This window comes from Sphaeramia orbicularis, chromosome 19 (assembly GCF_902148855.1).
Source record: "Sphaeramia orbicularis chromosome 19, fSphaOr1.1, whole genome shotgun sequence".
NCBI lineage: Eukaryota > Metazoa > Chordata > Actinopteri > Kurtiformes > Apogonidae > Sphaeramia > Sphaeramia orbicularis.
In genome coordinates, this window is record NC_043975.1 from 17,159,483 (window position 1) to 17,186,172 (window position 26,690).

At 34.0% G+C, this 26,690-nt stretch overlaps 2 protein-coding genes across 5 annotated transcripts in view; one reads left to right on the plus strand and one right to left on the minus strand.

The window, feature by feature from the left end:
* The window catches only part of gas7b (growth arrest-specific 7b), a 186,272-nt gene extending 171,819 nt beyond the window's left edge, over positions 1-14,453 (plus strand). For both annotated transcript variants that reach the window (XM_030122641.1, XM_030122642.1), the window contains exons 12-14: positions 8,990-9,069; positions 12,240-12,338; positions 14,162-14,453. In XM_030122641.1, coding sequence (XP_029978501.1) covers positions 8,990-9,069; positions 12,240-12,338; positions 14,162-14,275 — 293 coding nt within the window. In that variant the 3' untranslated portion in view covers positions 14,276-14,453. The remainder of the gene's footprint in view (positions 1-8,989; positions 9,070-12,239; positions 12,339-14,161) is intronic.
* Positions 14,454-17,300: 2,847 nt separating this feature from the next.
* The window catches only part of LOC115410818 (putative uncharacterized protein MYH16), a 130,444-nt gene continuing 121,054 nt past the window's right edge, over positions 17,301-26,690 (minus strand). For all 3 annotated transcript variants that reach the window (XM_030122638.1, XM_030122640.1, XM_030122639.1), the window contains 6 exons: positions 25,908-26,111; positions 25,698-25,823; positions 24,512-24,682; positions 21,051-21,251; positions 20,827-20,973; positions 17,301-19,114 (listed from right to left, as the gene is read on the minus strand). In XM_030122638.1, coding sequence (XP_029978498.1) covers positions 18,962-19,114; positions 20,827-20,973; positions 21,051-21,251; positions 24,512-24,682; positions 25,698-25,823; positions 25,908-26,111 — 1,002 coding nt within the window. In that variant the 3' untranslated portion in view covers positions 17,301-18,961. The remainder of the gene's footprint in view (positions 19,115-20,826; positions 20,974-21,050; positions 21,252-24,511; positions 24,683-25,697; positions 25,824-25,907; positions 26,112-26,690) is intronic.

The following is a 26,690-nucleotide window of genomic DNA, read 5'->3' on the forward strand; positions in this document are numbered from 1 at the left end:
AACCTAACCCTAACCACTAATCGTGCTAGCCACTATTTGTACTAATCACTAACCCTAAACCTAACCCCTAACTGCTAATCGTGCTAGCCACTATTCGTGCTAATCACTAACCCTAAACCCTAACTGCAAATCGTGCTAGCCACTATTCATGCTAATCACTAACCCTAACCCTAACCACGCGAGCCACTAATCGCGTTAATCACGCTAGCCTCCATCACGCTAATGGCGTGCTATTTTACGCAGCGTAAATATACACGCTGAAAGCTTACAATGCGTACAGATCACACGGCAATTAAAAGTGCCGTGTGATCTGTACGCAATTCATGATACCACGTTGTTTATCAGCACTAGCGGTTGTAGTAAAAACTGAAAATATGTCCAAACTTCAAGCCGATTACCTAAAATGTTCAGTTGTAGGTTGTATTAAAGGTAGGGTAGGAGATCCTGGAAAAACAGTTCAAGCAAGCTACATTTTGAAAATACAAGATTCAAAAGTCCAGTCCACTTTCTTCAGACTTTCCCCCCAAAGCCACGCCTCCAGAGTACCAGATTGTACTCGTAGTGGGGGGAGGGGGGAGGGGCGAATGGCAGTTGAGTTTGACAGACATATCACCATTCAATCACTTCGATGCACCGGTTAAAATGATTGGATGGTGTTTGCTCAGTCCTGTCCGTTCCACAGGTGACTACATTTTTTTTTATTTTTGTGTTAGAGCATTTAATTAATTGGCTGCAATTGAAGTGTGAAGGGGATTTTAACCCTTTCATGCATGAATTATGAGAACCTTAATCAAGATTTTTTCCCTGTTTTTTTATTCATCTGTAGGCAGGAAAAAAAAAACAATGTGATTTAATCTTTTTACATGAATCTATTGTTCATGGAGTTACAAAAATGTCCACTCAGCTGGACATCATGTGTTTACTTTTAGAAGCAAAGAAATATGTATTTACTGATATACTGTGTGAAAACTATGAGATAAAAACATTTTTATTGCTGCTCGTCTGATGTTTTCTCACATTTCAACAATACAACCTTTTTGTTTTTGAAAAAACAAACATACAAAAGTGTTAATTACAGTTTAATAACAATTAGCATGTTTATTTTTTTGATCAGGTTTAACTAAAACAGTAAATTTACAGTAATGATATGAATTACAGTGTATGGGATGATACATAAATGTCCACTGTGTTGGCAGATATGGAACTAAAATAACAAAATCTACTTAACAGAACACTTTTGAACAGCTGTCCACTGTGGTGACCACTATGCATGAAAGGGTTAAGTAATGTAGTAAAAAAAAAATGCTCCAGGAAAACATCTCCTACCTCCACCTTTAACGAACACAAGTGGCTGAACGGGACAGAAAGCATGGTCATCAATCTGGAGGGGGTGGGGCATGAAGTGGCTCATTTGTATTTAAAGGGCCAGCGCTCAAAACAACCTTTCTGGTGTCATTAGTCAGAAACAGGGTTGAATATGGACCTGTGGAGTTGAATTAATGTAGAATTCAGACCCAAGCATAGCATTTACAGCAGGGGTGTCAAACTCATTTTAGCTCAGGGGCCAGATACAGCCTAATATGATACGAAGTGGGCCGGACCAGTAAAATAACAACAGTGAAAAAAGTCAAATTAAATTATGATAATGTTAACATCTAAAAAAATCTGAATAATAAGAACAACTGGAAACATCTTAAGAAAAACAAGTCCAATTTTAACAATATTCTGCCTCAGACTATCAGTTTATCCTTTACACATGTGCATTACAATTTACATTACAATTACAAATGCACGAAACATTTAATAACAGGCAGAAAACTGGTAAAATTGCATTTACTTATCTTAAGACATTTCAGGTTTTTCACATTTTTTGTAAAATATAAGTTTTTAATATAAACATTTTTGTGTAATTTTACTTTTTTACACTAAAACAAAGATAAAATTTGCTGTTTTCATTGTTTATAGTTTTAATATGATAGTATTTTACTGGTTCTGACCCGCTTGAGATCTAATTGGTCTGTATGTGGAATCTGAGTTAAAATGATTTGGACATCCTGGACTGTTAATATCTTCAGTGTAATTTTTGTATTTCACAAATCCATCCTACGGGCCACATTGGATCCTTTGGCGGGCCGGATTTGGCCCCCGGGCCGCATGTTTGACACCTGTGATTTACAGTTTATGTAGACCACAGGAAAATGTTTGACAATTCATAATTCCATTTAAAAAAGCTAAATATCACTCCTTTAAAACCAGAGAATATTTCACAGACGTGGATGTGGTCATTGGCATTGGTTTGTGGACTGTTTTTTTAGCCATGCATGTAGCTGTGTCCGCAAATACTGGGGGCTTGTTTGACCCCTGCAAGGACCCTTATGTGTGAAAGTCTGTCCTCTCTCTCTACACCACATGATGAATACTTATATTAATGTGAAAATAAAGCAGCCGTTACATTATCAGCCTGTCACAGCAGAAGACTGAGGAACTAAATCATGAGCATCATTTCCTGATCTACTCTCCCTGATGATGAGTGTTTGTTTTTCTGTGCCTCCTCCAGATAGAAACACTTACCAAAGTACAGATCGGACTTTTCCTCTTATCAGCGCTGATGGTATCATAATGAAATCTGTTATCAGTCCAGATTGTCTGCAGTGGTTCAGATAATCCCATCAGCTGAGTGAGAGGGAACACAGATACAAGTGTTACTGTACGGCAGTGAGCGTCACTATTATATGAACAAGAAAGAAGTCTAGAGGAGAGTCACCTCATTCTAAAAATATCAAAATATGTATATTAAAAAGTGGTGCCAGGTACAATAAACCACACCCCTCGCACATATTGTAGCTTATTCTGGCATCAATCCAGCTGATGTCATCCTGTCTATGTGGGTACTGCTGTCAGGGTATTGATTACATCTATAAATGTGCCAAGTTTGAAGCAAAATAGATTTTTTTTTTTTTTTTTTATAGACATTTGAAATTTGGCCCACAATAATCAAATGGGAGGGAAAAAAAAGGTTTTAAAAATTCATAAAAAATTTTAACTTTGACCTACTTTTCCCAAAATGTAATCACAGCTGTTCTGTGTCACTGGCAATCTATAAACCAAATTTGGTCTGAATTCAACCAATAGCTTTGCTGCTAGAGTGTTAAAAAACAAACAAACAAACCGAACCAAAAACAATTCACCTTGCCTCTCCTTTAGGGGGCAGAGTAAAAATGCAAATAATGTGTGTTTCTGATTTGAGGTGAACTCATACATGTGAAATTTCACCCATTGTAAGTAAATGAGAAACAAACAACAACAACAACAACAAAAAAAAAGATTTAAAAAATTCTTTAAAAATTGAAACTTTGACCTACTTCTCCCAAAATGTAATCACATCTATTCTGGGTCACTGGCAATCGATGAACTAAATTTAATATGAATTCAACCAATAGTTTTGCTGCTACAAACATGTGAAATTTCTCCCATTATAAGAAAATGGAAATTAAGTAAATAAAAAATAAAAATTCATTAAAAATTTAAACTTTGACCTACTTTTCCCAAAATTTAATGACATGCCAGGTCACTGGCAATTTATAAACTGGCTAAAATTTACTTAGGGGGTCAAATGAGTGGCTATGTTTGTCAAAAAAAAAGTTGTAAGAAATGCATAGAACTGTGTTGAAATAATGCTAATACATTTGTGCACAGACTACTGATATTATTTGACAGTGGAAGCTATATTTTCAGAAATATTGGATTTTGAATAGCATGTGTATGTGAAAACTTTTGCTGGTGGACGGACGTGACATTACCCATGATGCTCTGGTCAGTACCAGTACTTTATTAGTAATAAACTTATATACTTACTATTGCTAATTCTCCTCTTATTCATAAATGTTAGTATTCTGGATCTAAAACAATAACAGCTGAACAAAAACACAAAATGTGTCAGTGGACGGATGTCACATGGTTGTTACAGATCCCATCATACTGATGCTCGGCAGCCATGTCACCGTTTCCACAAATGATCCCTGTGCAAAAACTAGTATCAGAATTATTTATTGTATAGTTTATCATCATACTAAAGAGTAAATAACAATATAGAATTGTTATTTCTTTATAAAAATGCTTATTATTAGAAAACTGTTGATTTGAAAAGTGACGTGTGACATTCTTAATGTATGTATTGGCGTAATATAAGCAGGATGGATCAGCACCATACTCCATATTGAACCTGTAAAAATAAAACATGTGATATGTAGTATACAGGGTGGGGAAGCAAAATTTACAATGAACATTTAGTTGTTTTTTCTCAGCAGGCACTACGTCAATTGTTTTGAAACCAAACATATATTGATGTCATAATCATAGCTAACACTATTATCCATACCTTTTCAGAAACTTTTGCCCATATGAGTAATCAGGAAAGCAAACGTCAAAGAGTGTGTGATTTGCTGAATGCACTCGTCACACCAAAGGAGATTTCAAAAATAGTTGGAGTGTCCATAAAGACTGTTTATAATGGAAAGAAGAGAATGACTATGAGCAAAACTATTACGAGAAAGTCTGGAAGTGGAGGAAGCAACAAAAAACGTACCAAAGCTTTTCTTAAAGCTCTCAAATCCAAAATCCTAAAGGATCCAACCAAATCCATGAGAAAAATGGCAATTGAACTTGAGGTAGACAACAAGACCGTTAGAAATGCAGTAAAATATGATTTGAAGATTTAAATTCTCATGACTTTCAATAAACTAACTGGTCATACACTGTCTTTCAATCCCTGCCTCAAAATATTGTAAATTTTGCTTCCCCACCCTGTATAATTTTGTAAGAAAAACTGGGGAATCTAAAAGAATAGATTTTTTTTCTTTTTCAGGTAAATTCAGTTCAAATATAACTTGGCCATTTGTGACATGAAAATATAGCATTAATTGTGATGAAATTGGACATTTTTGAGCTGAAAACATAGTTCATATGACCATCAACATGTTGCAACAGAACTGAAATCCTGTCAATTTGCAGAACTTGCATTTACCAACACAAAATTCCTTTGGGGATTCACTTATATTGATTTCTTATGCACAAAGACATAAATAAAACCTCTAAGCAAATTTTAGCCAGTTAACAAACAAACAAACAAACCAAAAGGGTAATCATCATCATCATCATTTCCAAATTTTCGGGCAGATATCCCCTACTCATTTGTAAACATACATAATATAACTAATATAATCATAAATTAATGAGGTTTACCTTAATTCTGGGCTGAGTACCAGCAGACATGCATTTCCATGACTTTCTTCCTGTTTATATTTGTAGTTTGTGGTGGAAATCCAAGTCCAGGTGTGCATTAATGAGTCTGTTTCTGTTTCTAAATTGAGAATATTGACTCACTTTAAGGACTTTACTTTATATAGAAGTGGTTTTAATTGGTGAAAATCTGCTTCAGACTCCACATATCACCAGTGACTTCCTCTTTGAGGACATTATTTAACTGTATCTCTTCTTTCTCTCTCCTTCTTCAGCATCTTCATGTTATTTCACCTGTTTTCAGTTGTCTCCTTCTCCATGTTTCTTACTTGTCACTTCCACCAACACTCTGTTTCATTATTCTGGTGTCAGACTCATTTCAATCACCTGACGCCGTTGCACGTGCGGGCTGTGTTGCCAGATTAGTCACACGTCCACCTTTTTAGCAACTTAAGCTAACCTAATTATACACTTCAAATGCAGGCGTCCTGAGAGGCCACCAAAACTGGCAACACTGATGAGCGGTGGACATGTGATGGAGTGCTGCCACCTGCTGGAGTAAAGGCGCAACTGTTCACTGTGTTAAATTGAATTCCAGGTTTTATTTTTACCTGTCATGAGGGAACTATGGAAGTCAATCTGTCTCATCAGAAATTAGGTATCTGAATTTTTTTTTTTTTTTTTTTGCACTGAAATTAAGTATCTGATTTTTTTTTTTTTTTGCACTAAAATTATCTGATTTTTTTTGTGCACTGAAATTAAGTATCTGATTTTTTTTTTTTTGCACTAAAATTAAGTATCTGATTTTGTTTTGTTGTTGTTGTTGCACTGAAATTAAGTATCTGATTTTTTTTTTTTTTTGCACTAAAATTAAGTATCTGATTTTTTTTTTTGCATTGAAATTAAGTATCTGATTTTTTTTTTTTTTTTGCGCTAAAATTAAGTATCTGAAATTTATTTTGCACTGAAATTAAGTATCAGATTTTTTTTTTTTTTGCACTGACATTATCTGTTTTTTTTGTTGTTGTTGCACTGAAATTAAGTATCTGATTTTTTTTTTGCACTGAAATTAAGTATCTGATTTTTTTTGCGCTAAAATTAAGTATCTGATTTTTTTTTTGTGCACTGAAATTAAGTATCTGAAATTTTTTGCCCTGATATTAAGTACCTGAATTTTTTCTTTGTACTGAAATTAAGTATTTGAATTTTTTTTGTTTTTGAAATGAAATTATCTGAAAGTTTTTTTGCACTGAAATTAAGTATCTGAATTTTTTTTTGCACTGAAATTAAGTATCTGAATTTTTTTTTGCACTGAAATTAAGTATCTGATTATTTTTTTTTGCACTGAAATTAAGTATCTGAATTTTGTTCGCACTGAAATTAAGTATCTCATTTTTTTTTTGCACTGAAATTAAGTATCTGAAATTTTTGCACTGAAATTAAGTATCTGAATTTTTTGTCTCTCAATTTTACTGCGTTCATAAATTTAGAATAAAAAAAATTCAGAGGCAAAAAAAATTCAGATGCAAAAAATTCAGACGTAAAAACTTCAGATCACACATCCGGGACACCAAGGATAAACAATGAGTCTGTCTGAAGTCGAACTGACAGCCAGCCAATCAAGTTACATTAGGTTGGTCATGTGACGCCGAAAAAATTCAGACACTTAATTTCAGTGCAAAAAAAATCAGTGCTAGAATTTCAGTGGCTTTTTTTATTCAAAATCTGATGAGACAGATTTACTTCTATAGAGAACCAATTAAAGCTGTTAGTGAATATTTAGACAGTAGCTCCACCTGCTGGACATATTATATATAACAGCACCTCTACAGAAGAACCATAGGGTTTTTGTTTTTTATTTGTTGACAAGGAAACGCCTTATTTCTGCAGCTTTCTTAACTTTGTTGGATTGTGATGATTTGCTCTTTATGAAAAAACACCTGAACACTGTTTACCGCCATGGTTTAAATTTTATTACTGTGGAAATCATATTCGCCACAGTACTGTAAAGATAAAAATGTGGATTTTTTTTTTTTTCTTAATAAATTATTGTGCTTTTTATTTTACTGGCTGTATGTCGTCCCTTGAACTAAAAAGGTCCCCTTATGGAATGATTTACAAAAGGACCTGAAACTGTCAGAACATGTTTCTTCTTTGAGGGAATTTAGGTTTATTTACAAAGAACCAGGAAAATAAAATTATTGGTCTTCTAAAGTTGCACTGAAACATCTGAACTCTCATACTTCAGTTTTCTATTTTTTATACGTACACTGCAAAAAAAAAAAAAAATCTTACTAAGTGTATTTTTCTCATTTCTAGTCAAAATATCTCATCACATTTAAAAAAAGACATAATCACCTAAAGCAGGGGTGTCAAACATGCGGCCCGGGGGCCAAATGTGGCCTACCAAAGGTTCCAATCCGGCCCGCAGGATGAATTTGTGAAATGCAAAAATTACACTTAAGATATTCACCAAAATTTTGGTTCAGGTTCCACATACAGACCAGTAAAAATATTATCATAATAACCTATAAATACTTACAACTCCAAATTTTTCTTTTCGTAAATGTAAATATTTTCATCTAATTTTCACACCAAAACAAACTATCATTTTACAGAAAACGTAAATATCCTGATAAAATATGAAAAACCTGAAAAAAAGTGTAATTTTATCAATATTCTGCCTGTTATTAAATGTTTAGTGTATTTGTAGATCCACTGTGATCTGTAAATTGTAATGAACATGACGTCAATGATAAACTGAGGCTGAATATTGTTAAAATTGCACTTTTCTTAACAAATTTTAGGTCGTTCGTGTTATTCACATTGTTTTAAAGGACAGTTTGTAGATGTAAACATTTTCATCATGTAAGGAAAGTTCGGACTTGACTTCATTTATATATAATTATGTTATTATTTTACTGATCCAGCTCACTTCAGACCAAATTTGGCTGAATTTGGCCCCAGAACTAAAATGAGTTTGACACCCATGACCTAAAGAGTAACTTTTCAGTGAGATATGAGATATATTTTTCTTGTGTGTGTTTTTTGTAGGCTATATACCTGTTGTGAAGCACACTGAGTCTGCCTTGTGCATAAAATGTGCTCTATAAATGAAGTTGAATTGAACTGAATGAACATTATTCTAGGTACACTGGAAAAAAATCTAAATCTTACCAAGTGTATTTTTCTCATTTTCTCGTCAAAATATCTCATCACACTTAAAATAAGACATAATCACCTAAAGAGTAACATTTCAGTGAGATATAAGAACTTATTTTTAGACAATAGATCTTGAAAATCTTATTTCAAGAAATCTTACCAAGATAATTTTCACTTGTCCCATTCACAGATTTTTTTTTTTTTTTTGCTTAATTCAAGATTTTTTTTTTTTTTTTTTTTTGCTTAATTCAAGCAAAAAAAAAAATCCGCCAATGGAACAAGTGAAAATTATCTGGGTAAGATTTCTTGAAATAAGATTTTCCAGATCTATTGTCTAAAAATAAGTTCTTATATCTCACTGAAAAGTTACTCTTTAGGTGATTACGTCTTATTTTAAGTGTGATGAGATATTTTGACTAGAAATGAGAAAAATGCACTTGGTAACATTTGGATGTTTTGCAGTGTATGTATGTATTTTACTCATTTGTAGTGTATGACAGCTGTTTGTTTATCATGTCTTGGTTTATTGCACCTATGTTTATATTTCTGTGTGTGTTTTTCCTGTTTGTGTGTAAATTCTGTGTAACAGGAGATGATCTGATGCGCTGTGTGGACCTTTATAACCAGTCTCAGTCCAAGTGGTTTGAGGAGATGGTCACCACGAGCCTGGTAAGGATCTAAATGTCTGTTATATGTGTGTGTGTTTGCAAAGACTGATGGGATTTATTTCATTTATGTCAACTATAACATATATCATTAACCCTCTGGTATCCGGGTGCGCCTTTTAGGCACACTTTGCACTTTGTTTTAAAAAATGTCAAATTATTTTTCACAATTTAAATAAGGTTAGAATTCAAAAGTTGTTCATTTTTGCATGATCTTTAAAATTCTGGCCACCAACTAAAATTTGCACATTGTAAACAAAAGAAAATTACAAGACTAGCATCTGTCTCACAAGTGTGATTAAAACGTACTATTTCTTGCATTTGATATGTATGATTAGGGCTGACCTTGATTTACAAAAATAAAATCAAATTCGAGCAGAAAAATAAATTAATATATAATATAACATCAGAGGGAGAATGTGAGAGCGAATGAATAATGGATCAATAATGTAAAACGCTTTGGGTGTCTAGAAAAGCGCTATATAAAATCCAATCTATTATTATTATTATTATTATTATTATTATTATTTAATAGTTTGATTTATAGGTGTGCCTTTTTGGCACACTTGATGACAGATGCGAGTATTTTTGAAATTTGACCTAGTGCCAAAAATAATAATGCAAATTAACCGATGTTGCTGTTAATCACTGACATATGCCAGGCTGCAAAAATGAAATAATTTGTGATCCACTTTTTATGTAGTACATTGAAAAAAATTATTTTTTTGTGTTTTTTGCATCCAAAAAAATGGTTTGTTTACATTACAAACACGGCATTGAATGGGTTAAAAAATGTGACAATTATTGAGTATTTGGTATTTTTATTTTCGGCTCAAGTTGATGAAATAGAAAAAAGTGTAAAAGAATGAAAAACAAACTGTATGAGAATTTTTTTGACATTATTCCACAAGTGTGCCAAAAAGGCACACTTGGTGCTTAGTAAGGGCCTTGCTGGACAGGATACCTGAAGGTTAAAGGAGCAGTTTGACATTTTGATGTAAATACTAAATACTTAACCTGTCATTTCATAAACCACCTATTTTCCAAACATATGTGTTATTGTATTTTTCACCTTCTATTAATTTGTAAGAACAACACAAACGGTACCATTCATGCCTTCAGTGCAGTTTCACCAGGTTTAATTATCTGGGGTGTTAATGCTACGTTTCCCTTTGGTAAATCTAGTGGCACTTTGCAGGAAATTAGTTGTAACGTCCAGTGACAAGGAGGTATTTAATGAAACTGCCCACCAGTAAAATAAGAAGATCATTTAAAACCTTTGAGCACAGCAATCATAACCATGAAATGATGGATCCCAGCAGAGAACAGAAGGCCCTTCAATGAGGAATGAGTTTATACATCAGATTCAAGTGGATCTTAATCACACGGTTTAGATCAGGGGTGTCAAACTCATTTTCTTCCGGGGGCCACATTCAGCCCAATTTAATCTGAAGTGGGCCGGACCAGTAAAATAATAGCATGATAGCCAATAAATAATGACAACTCCAAATTGTTTTAGTCCAAAAAATGACATTCAGTTATGCCAATATTGATGTTTACAAACTATCCAAACAAAAAGGATGTGAATAACCTGAAAAAAATGAAATTTGTTAAGAAATATAAGTACAATTTTATCAATATTATGCCTCGAGTTATCATTTCTACATATGCATTACAGATCAGATCTACAAAGGCACAAAACATTTAGTAACAGGCAGAAAATTGTTAAAATTGCACTTAATTTTCTTCAGACATTTCAGGTTGTTCATATTTGTTCAGGTTATTCACATTTTATTGTTAAAGGATAGTCTGTTAATGTAAACATTTTCATGTCGTTTTACTTTTTTACACCAAAAAACAAAGAGAAAATTCGGGGTTGTCATTATTTATAGGTTATTATAATAATATTTTACTGCTCTGACATACTTAAAATCTAATTGGACTGTATGTGGAACCTGAATTAAAATGATTTTGACATGACTGATTGTTAATATCTTCAGTGTAATTTTTTGCAATTTTTCACAAACTCATCCCACGGGCCGGATTGGACGCTTTAGGGGGCCGGATTTGGTCCCCGGGCCGCATGTTTTACACCTGTGACCTATGTAATAGCGCTAAAAAAGTTACTTTTATTAACCTGTTTAACCCTGACCATATTTTCATGGGAAAAAGGCCTAAAAAGACATACCCAAAGTAAATGAAGAATTACTTCACAATAATAAGGTTCATATGGATGTTCTTGGTGTCTGTGGACATTTAGAGACCTCACAGAATCTATTCCCATTGTTTAAAATATTGTATCTATTACTATGCCTGAGTAAACTACTAAAACTAAAATGACATGAAAATGTTTACATTACCAAATTATACTTTTACAAAAAATGTGAATAACCTGAACAAATATGAACAAACGGAAATGTCTTAAGGAAAAGTAAATGCAGTTTGACCAATATTCTGCCTGTTACTAGTTGTTTTGTGCGATTGTAACGCACATGTGTAAATGATAAACTGATAAACCGAGGCAGAATATTGTTAAAATTGCACTTATTTTTCTTAAGACAATTCAAGTTGTTCATGTTATTCCGATTTTTAAGGAAACTTTGTAGATGTAAACCTGATCATAATAGAATTTTACTTTTTTCACCGTTATTTTACTGGTCCGGCCCACTTGAGAACAAATTGGACTGAATGTGGAACTGAACTAAAATGAGTTTGACACCCCTGACATAGGTTATACAGATCAATATCTTTATTTTCATTCATCTCTAAAGTTTTTTGTCATTGGTTGGTATCAGTTCATTCATCTTTTGTTTTTTTTTCTGCTCTAAAAATATAAAAATCCGCTGTTTTTTTGTTTGTCTTTTTTTACTGGGGGTTCTATTTAACTGTGTAAACGTATATTAAAGACTTTACTTGATATTGTCTTAATTTTGTTGATTATTTCATTGCGTTTTCTTCATTTTGATGATTGTTTTGTTCGTTTTATATTCATTTTGTCCATTATTTCATTACTTTTTTTGCTATTTTATCCATTATTTTGCTCATTTTCTTCATTTTATTGATTTCTATAATAGTTGCAGTTTTACAAAACTATAAACCCTGAAACCATTTACCGACTGTTTTCTGTCTTTCTACCTTTGTATTTGTTTATTCATTTATGGTTTTCATCCTCAGGAGCTGGAGCGTCTGGAGGTGGAGCGGATTGAAATGATCCGACAACACCTGTGTCAGTACACGACTCTGCGACATGAGACGGACATGTTCAACCAAAGTGTGAGTACGCTTTAAGTGGTGTCAAACATATCTGACCCACCAAAGGGTCCAAACCGGCCTGTCAAGGATGTCAAAGTTGTTCTGCTTTAGGGGCCACATACAGACAGTTTGATCTGAAGTGGATCGAATCAGTAAAATTCACTGTCATGAAGTTGGAATAATTTAATTTTTAGACACGTTCCTGTTTTTATTTCTTCACATCAGTAGTCACATTTGACCAGTTGTAATAATTTTACATCGAGTCCCAGTTCTACTCTTATCGATCAAGAATAAATCACATTGCCATCATCATTTCATGAAAAAAGTAAAAATATTTAACCCTTTCATGCACCAATTATGAGAACCTTAATCAAAAATTTTTCCTGAGTGTTTTTATTCCTCTTTAGGCATGAAAAAAACAATGCTTTTGAAAATTTTCTTCTGAAAAATAAATTAAAAAGAATAAATAAAATAAAAATAATCTTAAAATAATAAATAAAAAATACATAAAAAAAAAAATAATAATAATGGAAAAAAAAAATTCTTATGAACCTATTTTTCATGAAGTTGCAAAAATGTCTACTCAGCTGGACACCACACGTTTAATTTTTGACGCACAGAAACATGTATTTACTGATAAATTGTGTGAAAACTGTGGGGAGGGGTTGTGATTCTGGGGGTTTATGCTCAGGAGAGATCTACATAATGTTACCAATTCATGTCAGAAAAGATATGTAGTGTCTTAACACTTTAATAAAGATATGTTTTAAATAAAATAAATAAATAAATAAAAATAAATCCACAAATATACAAGAGAACAGCTGTAGAATAGCTGTCCACTGTAGTGACCAGTATGCATGAAAGGGTTAATTCCAACTTTATGGGCAACAGTGTACAAGCATAACAACCTATAAATAATGACAACTTCAATATTTCTCTTTAGTTTAATGTGAAAAAAGTAAAATTACATTAAAAGAATGTTTACATTTACAAACTACCCTTTCAAAATATATAAAACAACCAAGAACAACTTGAAATATCGTAAGAAATAACAATATTCTGCCTGTTTTAAATGTTTGGTGTATTTGTAGATCCACTGTGGTCTGTAAGTTGTATTATACATGTGGAAATGAAAAGATGAGGCATAATATTGTTAAAATTACACTTACTTTTCAGGTTGTACATGGTTGTTTAGGTTATTCACATTTTATTATGAACGTATAGTTTGTAGGTGTGAACATTTTCATCATATACTTTTCCTTTTTTCACATAAAAAAATTGGATTTGTCATTATTTACAGTTAATTATGCAGATATTTTACTTGTTATTCTACACAAAACATTTAGTAACAGGAAAAATATTGTTAAAATTCCACTTCTTCTTCTTTTAAGACATTTCAGGTTGTTCATATTTGCTCAGGTTATTCACATTTTTGTGAAAGGATAGTTTATAAATGTAAATTTTTTCATGTAACTTTATTTTTTTACAGGAAAACAAAGAAAAATTTGGAGTTGTCATTGTTTATAGGTGATTATGATAGTATTTTACTGGTCATGATACTGGGCTGAATGTGGCCCCTGAAATGAGTTTAAAATGAGTTAAAATATAAATGTATATAAATTAAATAAGAAAAAAAAAAAAATCAGATACTTAATTTCAGTGCAAAAAAAAATTCAGATACTTAATTTCAGTGCAAAAAAAAAATTCAGATACTTAATTTCAATGCAAAAAAAATTCAGCGCTAGAAATTCAACGGCTTTTATAATTCAAAATCTGATGAGACAGATTTACTTCCATAATCCATTGTCAGATGTGGACTGATTGCAGTTGTGTGTTTTGTCCAGACGATGGAGCCGGTGGACCAGCTCCTGCAGTGTGTGGATCCGGGTAAAGACCGAGAGCTGTGGGTGAGGGAGAACAAGACCGGGGAGATCAGACCAGTGGACATCGAGATCTAAGACGAGGCGGACGAAGGCTCTGCAGATGCACACGTTAATAACAGGAGCTCACACACTGACACAGCCACCCACAGACAGCATGACGAGTGGGAGTGGGAGTGTCCCCCTCTGAGGCATGTGTGACTCCTGACAGACTGAGATCAGACCCTGCTGAGGAAGAGGAGGACGTCAGTGTTAAAGGCGGGGGGGTGGTGGTGGTGGTGGTGGTGGGGGGGGGTTGGATGAAGATGTCACATAGGTTTCCGTATTGTACTAAACGATACTCAGGTTGAGGCGAGTGAACAGCGGTGAACACTTTAACAGAAATGTGTCAACGGTGAAAAGCTTTACGTCCTGGAACGCCGCCAGTTTGTTTGTGCTCTTGCTCTTTGAGGTAAAACTCTGATCAGAAGCGATTTAACAGCTGTTAATGCGTAGGCGACATTAATTCTGACCTGACAGTATTAGATTACTGTGTTCCAGAACGTTACACTAATATCCAACAAATCACAAATACGGATAAACAGTATTATATGATCAGAAATATAAGATGAAAGGAAACTGCATGATATGAGGGAGTTTTACAGCCGTAAGGAGGATGGAAACGGTGACAGATTTCGAGAATAAAGTTGTAATATTTCATGAAGTTAAAGAAGTCAATCAGAAAAATAATATAAACGAGTGTTCAGAGAACGCAAACCTCCGCCAAGCACCCTGAATGGTGTGCATGTGTGAATCGACTAGTTCTTTTTTAAATTCAACAGTTTCAAGGTTGTTCCATACAGCAGAAAAAGCTGAAGCTTGGTACCAGTCATGTGTATGTCAAATTATATTCAATTCCAATCAATATTTGTTGAGTTATAATGAAAAATGTGTCGGAAATGGGATTTTCAATGTTAAATTGAAATGTCCACAGAGTCCACATTCCACAGTGGATGTGGACAATTTTGTGCACGATACAAGATATTGTTATAAGCTACGGGTGGATCAAATTGGAGGCTAATCGGAGTCGTTTTGAATTTTTTAAGAATTTTCGAAAATTTCTCAATGATGAGAAATAGGATAATTTTTGATTTTGTGACCTTGCTGTGACCTTGAACTTTGGCCTACTTGGCCCAAAATGTAATGGGTTGGTCCCAGGGCCTAGGCCGATCTGTGGGTAAAATTTGGTAAAGATGGTTGTAATAGTTTTAAGTTGCTAATAAACAAACAAACAAAAACACAAAGCAAATTGATTACAATACCTCTTGGCAGAGGTAAAAAGTACAATTTTTGACCTTATGAGAAAAATTTTCAGAAAAAGTCTGTTTCTAGGGGAAAACATTTGATTATTTGAAGAATTAAGTTGTAATCTTCTAAAAATAAGTCACAATACGTCACTCCTATACATCACTTCTATTTTTATCTGTGAAATTTTTTAATAAGCAGAAATAAGATTAGAAATGAAGAGGACTATAGACTGAGATAACATAATAAAACTAAAAACTAAAAGTTGCAGCTGATATGTTGGTTCACATTTGGAAATACTATTACAACTTTATTTTTCATATAATTAAAACTTTTTTCACCTGATATCGCGGCTTTTTTAAAAAAAATATTATTTAATTTTCATAATATTTCAGTATTCTTCTTATATTTGACTTTTCCTCTAAACCAGGGGTGTCAAACTCATTTTAGTTCACAGGCCAGATTCAGCTAAATTTGATCTGCAGTGGGCCGAACCAGTAAAATAGTAACATAATTATATATAAATTATGTCAACTACAAACTTTTCTCTATGTTGAAGGGCGAAAAAACTAAATTTACATTATGAAAAGGTTTACATCTACAAACAATCCTTTCAAAAGATGTGAATAACATGAACAAACTGAAAAAATAAGTGAAATTTTAACAATATTCTGCCTCAGTTTATCATTTCCACATGTACATTATAACTTACAGATCACAGTGGATCTACAAACACACAAAACATTTAATAACAGGCAGAATATTGTTAAAATTGTACTTACTTCTCTTAACACATTTCAGGTTATTCACATTTTTTGCAAAATTAGACTGTTTTCATGTAAATACATGAAAATATTTACATTTACAAAGAGAAACATTTGAAGTTGTCATTATTTCTATGTTATTACGATAGTATTTTACTGGTCTGACCCACTCGAGATTGAATTGGTCTGAATGTGGAACCTGAACTAAAAGGATTGTTCATATCTTAGTGTAATTTTTGCATTTCACAAATTCATCCCAGGGGCCGGACTGGACCCTTTGGTGGGCCGGATTTGGCCCCCGGGCCGCATGTTTGACACCTGTGCTCTAAATATTATGACTATATTCTACAAATATCACCATTTTTATCCTCTACACGGCACTAATACCTCTTAATATTGTTCCAGTCCCATAATGCATCTCTTTATTCCCCAAGTAAGTAGTCAAAATCATACAATTGCACTTTACTCCCAAATGATTAAATGACTTAATAAATAAGTTGCTGTCTATATGTAAAGCATTCTGAAGAGAAATCTGAATTTACTTGTTGCGCATTTTCTTAGAAATAAAACCTGAAGGAGGTGTTTTTGGTTTGTAAATATATGAAATGTGTGATTTGGAGGTTGTATAGTGAAGGATGTAAAATACAGTAAATAGTAGAATCTTACACAGACATATGATACACAGAAATTTGGTACGGATAATATATGAAACATAAAAAAAATGTTTTATATGCCATATAATGATAGTTCATCTCAGATATTCGACAGTTTGGGAATTAAATAAAAGGCAGGTGCTTTAGTTGCTTCAGTGTCAGTGTTTCTGCCTGTTGTACAAAATGCTCTTTCACCAACATCACATCCAGTATTACCACTTAGTTTTACTCCTAGAGAACAGGACTGAGATGTTTTTTGTACATTAACAGCAAAAGCCTTGGCATTTTTCATTAATAAAAGCAAACATGTATCATAATGTCATAATGTGCTCCTGTCGTTTTGTTGTTTTTGTCTTTTTTTAACACAAAATAACCAAAAAAAGCAGAAGAAAAAACAAATAATAAATGAAAAAAAGGCTTTTATTCGCTAAAAAAAACAAAACAAAACACATTTTCACATTCAACAATAAAATGGTTTGGTCAAGCCTTGGCATAATTGTTGGCGGTAATAATAAAGAAGGGGATAAATGTTCAGAGGAACTGGGAATTTATCAAACTGTTTAGATAAAAGTACCTACAAATCTGTCGTAAGTAACACTTTGGTGAATAACACTTTAGAATAATGAGCCTCTCTGTCATTTATTAGCAATTTGTTAATAATAAACAAATAATTTCAGATTATTTATTATTTATTTTTACATTAAATATTTTGAAGTGGGTGTTGATTAATATTTCCTGTTTGTAGCCATGCTAGATAAAATTATTTTTTAACATAATAGCATAGTTAGGCTAAGCAGAAACTAACTTGCTAATTAGCATCACTAAATTAGCTGCTGTTTTAGCTAATACTGTTTATAGAGATTTATGTATTTAGCAGCAGTTTGACCATGAAATATGGATATCGATAACTTTATTTATTAAACTTTGATACAGTGCAGGCTATGTTGATAAATTAGCATTTTTCAGCTGGTTTGTTACAGAAGTAGAAGCTAATTTGTTCACCTAAATGTCCGTGCTGTGCTGTTAGCATAGCCTTGTAGTGTAGCGGTACTTACATTATCATTTTCACTGAACAAAATTAAAGTTAAAATATATCTAAAGAGTTTGACGTTAGTATCAGTATGGAACTGAAATGGCTATATAAAGTAGTAGTTTTTATTTATTAAAGTTTGATAAACATTTGGCTAACTTTAATTTTACCATGATAATATTGCAAGTAGAAGCTAACTCAGCAACCCGAATGTCCAAGATAAAATGCGAGCAACCAAATGGGCAATTTTATTACAAGTAAATTTAAAGATTTATTTTTTTTTAGCATACATTTATAAATTAAGCCGCTTCATTAACTAGCATTTTTTGATTAAAGTTTGATATACATCTGGATGACTTGCTAGACCATAGCCTTTAATTAGCCTAAATTCGCTTCTGTTATTAGCTAATTAAGCTAATGTTAGCATATTAAAGGAGCTAAAATAGACCCAAATTTTGTTATTAATTTTAGTGTGTAAAAAGAGCATAGTAAACAGTACATTTGAAGTTTCCAACTGTATTGTGATGCTAATACTAATCAACACCTTTAATAATGCCTATCAACAAAATAATGACAATATATTTACGGTATATACTTATCTAAAAGAACATTTATTTGTGTGATTCATAATTGTTCATAATTAACAAATGGCTTCAAATGACATGTAAGTGATTATATCAAAGTGTCTCTAAATTGGAATTATGAAACGTGGTAGTACACCTGTCATTCAAAGTGTTTTTACGTACAAATATTACAGTATAGAGTCTTATAAAAGTGTCGGATAACGCTGGTGTGTGTTATTACAGTTGTGATCTTAGAGTGGAAGGTGTGCATAAACTTTCGGTAAATTCAATAGGAATGTGCAGAAACAAACAGGTGTCACTGATGGTTTGGGACCTGAATGTGTTGAAACTACAGTTGGACGTTTCGTACATCACACTAAGAGTCGTGTCTTCACCTGACATCAATGATAGCCCCTGGAAAGAGTCGCAGCTACAAAAAAAAGCCGAAGGTGTTGGTGTCGCTGCCGGTTCTAGTCTATCATGAGCTTCTTGAGGGAGTTGAGATACGCCGGGATGAGGGAGCTGACGGACTCGTTGTCGTCGTTGAGGATCTTCTCCCCCCTCCCCTCTGAGCCCACGGAGCTGGGTGACCGGACCAGACCTGGGTACGGTGTGCTGTAACCCTGGAAACACAAACACACACATACACACATACACACCAAGGTTATAATAGTTTGGGATTTTTCATTATAGTTTAGTTTTATTTAGTTTTGACATTTTTTTTTCTCTAATTCAGTCAGTTTTAATTTGTTTTTAGAGCTAAGACCCACTTTAATAAAGGGCTGATGGTGGAACTGTTGTGACAATATCGACTAACTTTGCGTCAGTGCCGTTAAATAAAACACATATTAGAGCAGCGACTGTTCCAAAGAAAGAAAAAAAACAGAGCTTCAGCTTAGATCACAGGTGTCAAACATGCGGCCCGGGAACCAAATCCGGCCCACCAGAGGGTCCAGTCCGGCCCTTGGGATGAATTTGTGAAATGGAACAATGACACTAAAATATGAACAATCCTTTAGTTCAGGTTCCACATTCATAACAATTCAATCTCAGGTGGGCAGGACCAGTAAAATACTATCATAACATAGAAATAATGTCAACTTCAAATGTTTCTCTTTGTAAATGTAAATATTTTCATGTATTTACACTAAAACAAAGTATAAGTTTGCAAAAAATGTGAACAACCTGAAATGTCTTAAGAGAAGTAAGTATAATTTTAAAAATATTCCACCTGTTACTCAATGATTTGTGTATTTGTAGATCCACTGTGATCTGTAAGTTCTAATGTATATGTGTAAATGATAAACTGAGGTATAATATTGTTAAAATTATACTTATTTTTTCAGTTTGTTCATGTTATTCACATCTTTTGAAAGGATAGTTTGTAGATGTAAACCACAGGTGTCAAACATGTGGCCCGGGGGCCAAATCTGGCCTGCCAAAGGGTCCAGTCTGGCCCTTGGGATGAATTTATGAAATGCAAAAATTACACTAAGATATTAACAATCCTTTTAGTTCAGGTTCCACATTCAGACCAATTCAATCTCAAGTGGGTCAGACCAGTAAAATACTATCAAAATAACATATAAATAATGACAACTCCAAATGTTTCTCTATGTAAATGTAAATATTTTCATGTATTTACACGAAAACAAAGTATAATTTCGCAAAAAATCTGAATAACCTGAACAAATATGAACAAATTGAAATGTCTTAAGAGAAGTAAGTACAATTTCCAACAATATTCTGTCTGTTATTAAATGTTTTGTGTTTGTAGATCCACTGTGATCTATAACTTATAATGCACATGTGTAAATGATAAACTGAGGCAGAATACTGTTAAAATTACACTTATTTTTTCAGTTTGTTCATGTTATTCACATCTTTTGAAAGGATAGTTTATAGATGTAAACCTTTTCATAATATAAATGTACTGTTTTCGCTCTATAACAGAAAAGTTTGGAGATGACCTTGTTTATATATTATTATGTTATTATTTTACTGGTTCGGTCCACTGCAGATCAAATTTAGTTGAATGTGGCCCCTGAACTAAAATGAGTTTGACACCCCTGATGTAAACCTTTTCATAATGTAAATTAACTTTTTTCGCTCTAAAACATCGAGAAAAGTTTGGAGTTGACATTATTTATATATTATTGTTATTATTTTACTGGTTCGGCCCATTTCAGATCAAATTTAGCTGACTCTGGCCCATGAACTAAACTGAGTTTGACACCCCTGGCTTAGATGTGGACTCTGGGACTCTTTGCTCTGTAACATAATGTCACATAAATGTAACTTGAAGACACACATTCATTTGGCTGAGGTCACTTACAGAGGAGTAGCCTTTGCCAAAGCTGCCTCGGTTCTTGGTCCTGATCTTGGTGAGCGCTGACTCTGCGATGTCAGCTCGTTCCTCGGCGTCATCCAGCTCATGAACGGTCTTCCTGTACTTCGCCAAGTTCATATTTGCCTGTTCCTCCTGTAATAACAATAGTTTGTGTTAAATCAGAGTCATGTGTCGTCGACTGTAGGTCCAAAGTCAACGGGTCGACCTACAGCCTCCTCCACTTGTCTCTTGTAGGCCTTCATCTTGTTCTGCAGCCTCTCCACCAGCTCCTGCATCCTCTGCTGGTTCTTCTGGTCCTCCTCGGACTGGAACAGCAGCTCCTTCAACCTACGCTCGTTCTTACGCAGCGTCTTCACCGTCTCGGCGTGTCTCTTCTGCTCTGAGTCCAACTCCAGCTCCAGCTCCTTCACCTGACGACACGAATGGAGGACGTGGAAACATGACTGGTTTTAGTTCTATGAAATCTAGGATGGCAACGCAAATGAGCAACTTTTAATATTTCTATGATCTAAAATTCTCAACAGCTAGGCTTCTCACTAGTTTTAACAGGCGACATCACATAACCCTATCCTGGCATCCCGCCATTGGCTCCCTGTGTATTTTAGAATTGATTTTTAGATTTTACTGATCACTTTTAAAGCCCGAATGGGTCTGGCCCCAGTTATATAGATGAGATGCTAGTTGACTACGAGCCAGCACGCAGCCTTAGATCCTCTGGTGGGGGGGCAGAGGACTCCTGGCTGTTCCAAAGTCGAGGCTTAAATCGAAAGGTGACCGGGCCTTTTCCATCAGGGCCCCTCGACTTTGGAACGGCCTGCCCGAGGAGATAAGGCTTGCGGAATCAGTGACATCTTTAAAATCACTTCTTAAAACACATTTTTGTAGACTTGCTTTTATGTGATGTCTGTCCCTTTTTAACTTTTTAATTTTTTCGTTTTTAATTTTAATTTTTAAATTTGATTTTTATCCTGTTTGATTATTAATTTGTTTCACACATCTCTCTTATTGTGTTGCTTCTGTTTTAGTGTTTTTACTTGCTTCGTGTATCCTGCTGTTGTGCCCTCTGTCAAAGCACTTTGTAAACTTTTTTTTTTTTCAAGGTGCTATACAAATAAAGTTATTATTATTATTATTATTATTATTATTATTATTATATGGAATTATAGCAAATTGCAGAGATTTCTAGAGCATTAGCATGCTAACAAACTAGCACTGGGCCATTGCGTATTGCACGGCATACCTCTGGAGGTAGAAGAAAAATAACTTTAAACAGTTAATATATTATACAAATTCAATGGAGTACTGTACTTTGATTAACACAATGTTTTTCAACCTTGGGGTCGGGACCCCACGTGGGGTTGCCTGGAATTCAAATAGGGGTGCCTGAAATTTCTAGTAATTGATTAAAAAAAAAACAAAAAACGTACTAATAAAAAATATATAGTGAGTTAAGAGAGACATTCACAATCCATAAAAGACATGACAAACTCTGAAGCTGAAACTGAAGCACTGTGGTTGTGTTTATCTGTCAAATGTTCATTGTGGTCGGTTTCAGATGCTGCAGCTCTTTCATAATTCATAGTTTGAGTTCTTGTTTGTTCAGTATTAATTGTCAGCCTTGTAAATCCAAGCTGGACTGACTGTACATATCCTGACCAAGGAAAATCAAATTCTCACTTTGTGCAGTAATCTACACCTGGCTTTTCTGCCTCCGTCCATAATAATATGCATTATATAGACTAAATGTCGTCTAAAATTAATATTTATTTGCAATATAGTCTAGCAAACTATTACATGATCAAAAACAAGTTAATTTTAGCAAAAAAATGTCTCTGTTTTGAATGTCTGGGGTCGCCAAAAGTTAGTGATGTTAAAATGGGGTCACAAGCCAAAAGAGGTTGGGAACCACTGGGTTAACACATATACATAAAAAAATACTCTCTAACCCAAGGGTGTCAAACATACGGTCCAGAGGCCAAAACCTGCCTACGAAAGGCTCCTACCTGGCCCATCAGAAAATTACAGACGATATTAACAGTCAAGGGTGTTAAACTTATTTCAGCTCCAAACTCTGTTCTCTGTAATTTTATGCCTAATATTATAATAATAATAATAATAATAATAATGATAATAATATAATAATATGTAATATTATGCCTGTTACTAAAAGTTTTGTGCATTTGTAAAAATCACCTGTGATCTGTAATGTAAATGTGTAAATGATATGTTGACGCATAATATTGTTAAAATTGTGCAGATTTTTCTTAAAAATTTCAGATTGTTCAGGTTATGTGCATATTTTTGTGAAAGGATAGTGTGTAAATTTAAATATTTTCATTTAATGTTACTTTTTGGCACTAAAGCAAAGAGAAAAATTTGGAGTTCCTATTATTTAAAGGTTATTATGCTATTATTTTACCGGTCCAGCCTGTCTGAGATGAAATTGGGCCAGTGGAGCTAACTTGGCAACATTAAATCTACACCATTTTTCATAGATTTGATGATTTGTAAGACCCATTTTGTTACGGTCATATTAAATATTATAAATCATGTGTTGTTGGATCATTTGTTGCTTAACCCTTTCATGCATGACAGTACTGCAGTGGACAGTTATTCAGTCTTTAATTAAAGCTACATTATTTACAGTAACGACTCCAACTCTTTATTGTTGTTTCATTGCATTTTCTAAGAACTGCGACACTCACTTTTGCATAAACGCTACTGTGAGACTGAGGGATAATTAACCCATAAAGACCCAGTGCTAATTTTTTGTCAGTTCCAGAATGATTTTTTCTCTGTATTTAACCTTTCTTAAGAGATTTGTTATGACATTATCCTCTGTATTTGCGTTTTTTCAGTGAACATCAGGTATTTTCCCATATTTAACTTTGTGATCATGTGGATGTTCAAAAAAAGCTCAGATTAAAGTTGAGGGTTATTATATCAAAACAGAGAAAACTGAAGAAAAAGTGACTTTTTCAGCAAAATATATTAATAACTGAATGTAAAAATGAGCATCTCCATCCACTGTCATTGATCAAACTCCACTGGTTTTACTGGTGAATCAATGTTGTAGAAGATGATGGTGTTTCTATGTTCACTACAGAGTCTCTAAACGTCCAAATGGGTCATATCTGATGACCGTTAAAAGATGACAAACTGTATTTTACGCCAATTATTTCCATGTATTGTTAGGGTTAGTGGTTCAGAAGTTATTAATCATTTTAAATCAGTCGATGGTTTTGGTCACTGGTGGCTGTTTAGGGGTTGAAGTCATTTCTTATCCTGATGTAATGTTTAATGACTCAAAATGTGTGGTTAAAAAGAAATTCTCTAATGATCTACAGTCTAGGGAATACTTTGTTCAGTTTAATCCTTATGGGTTTTTCCATTTTGTTTCATTCACCAGATATTCAAACAGTGGAAAGTTATATTCTACACTGAAATAGTAAGTTTTCTTAAAGCAGCAATATGTGTTACGGATGTGTTCATGCTTAAAAAACCATTACGTTAAACAATTGATGCATCCACTATAATGACTAGCTAAAGAGATTGTATTAAAAAATCAAGTTTGCTTTATTTTTTTGTCAAAAATACCACTATATTATTAACAATTCATGCATAAAAGAGTTAAGGTGTAGCAGGATATTACATCTTTGTGTCTTCATACCTTTCCCTCCAACTTCTGGATGATCTTCTTGCCTCCTTTGAGCGCCATCTGCTCGGCTTCGTCCAGTCTGCTGCTCATGTCTTTAATCTGAGCCTCCAGTCCTTTCTTCACTCTCTCCAGATGCAGTGTATGCTCCTGCTCCAGACGCAGCTCCTCACCAACTCGCGCCAACTAATGAAGGATCATCATCAAATATTATTTCACATGAGATCAGTCCTGTTGGACATGCAGGGTTCCAACAGGTTTCCACAAGTTAACCCTATAACCCCAAAGATATCATATTTGATACATCAGTTTTGAAGCCCTCTACATGATCAGTGATATTTTTTGTCTTGAAAAACCTGATGTATACAATTAGATACATGAAATATACGGATAATCTACCAGGGGGAAGAATTCGTTCACCAGAGGCCTTTCCAGTGACACTACAAGATTGTCATTAATGAGGAAGGAGGCAGAACTTTACCAATTTTGAAAAGGAGTTACCAATTTGTTAGACATGTTTGTGCTATATTATGTTTTTGTTTGTTCAATAATAATAATATTTGAGCATTGAGACCCGATGTATCAAATATGATACAAAACTGAAAGTCATACATGGAAATTGATATTTGAAATTTTTTTTTTTTGGTTGTTCAGAAGGACCAATAAAGGCTCCAGTTTCAAAGAACTGGAATTTTCTGTCAATGATTTATTGGTTCAGGCTTTACAGGGTTAAATTTAAGATTTTTTAAGAACTTTTTGAGCCGACTTCGAACAGAATTTAATACTCATTTCACAGCTGTTGCCCTCCACTTGTCTCAAACAGGTGGAGCGTGATCTTTTCTCCAACCAGGCATTAAGCAAAGTCAGCTTTTTCAGGCGACTAACGGCTGTACATGTAAAGTAAAGCTAGTGATAATTGATTCCTAATTTCAATATAAATCATCGGGTTGGAACGGGTGGAACTGAGTCGACAAACGTTACTTTATTTGGAGTTTGAACATTTCCCAGACACATTTAAACACAATATAGCAAACAAGTTTACGGCAACATAACTTAAGAACATATCAAATTTAATACCTTTTAAAGACTTTTTTAAGGTATTAAATGCAGATTTGTAAATTCAAGACTTTTAAGACTTTTTAAGACCCCATAGGAACCCTGGTCATGTGACTTTTTCTCCGTCGTCCAGTATGTGTTTTACCTCACAGTTGGCCTTCTTGGCCTTGTCTGTGGATCCTCTAAGTTCTCCTTGTAGCTCCTCGTGCTCCTGCTGCAGAGTCTGAAGATCCACCTCCAGCTTCCTCCTCCCACTCAGAGCCGACTGCAACTAAAGGACACAGGAGAAAACCATTGGTAAAACACATCTGACCTTAGTCTGATATTGTTTTTGGATGTTGGACTGAGTGGTCACCTGGTTGTTGAGGTCACTGTATTTCTCATTGACCTCCTGAACTTCTGTCTCCAGAGCTTTGCGGTTCCTCTCCGCCGTCTCCAGAGCAGAGCGAGTCTCCTCCCCTTCTGCCACCAACAGACCACAGCGTCGTTCCAAAGCTGCCTGCTCCTCCTGTTGCTCCTCGTGGCTTCGTACCTCCTCTTCCAGCTGAGCCTGGAGCTCCTGCGACAGAGGAGGCCATCACATTACATTCTACATTTAATAATTACCAAGTGATTTGTCACCGTTTATTCTAATATTATCTTTTGCATATTTTCAGTGAAAATGTTCATGCATTTAATTTACCGAACATGCAGGTGTTAATGAAAACTCAAATTGAAAGAAACATGACACATTTTTCAGCAAAATATATCATTAAGCCTACATAAAAACAAGCATCTACAACCATTGTCATTTGTCAAAATATATGTATAAATATGTTTTTTTTAAATGTTTTTCCCTGATTTTGAATGTTGATATACAAAATTAAAAAAAATAAACATGAACCACTGTTGCAGAACATAATGGTGTCCTCATGTTCACTACAGAGATTATAGATGCATTTATGGATATGGACTATGGATTGCATTGATCAATTTTTAACCTGCCTTTTGCTTTTTACTCCGTTTTATTGCTTGTTTTACACTCTCCTGTTTATTGTATTGTGTCCTTGAGTGCCAAGAAAGGTGCCTATAAATAAAATGTATTATTATTATTGTTATTATTATTATTATTATTATTATTATTATTATTATTATTATT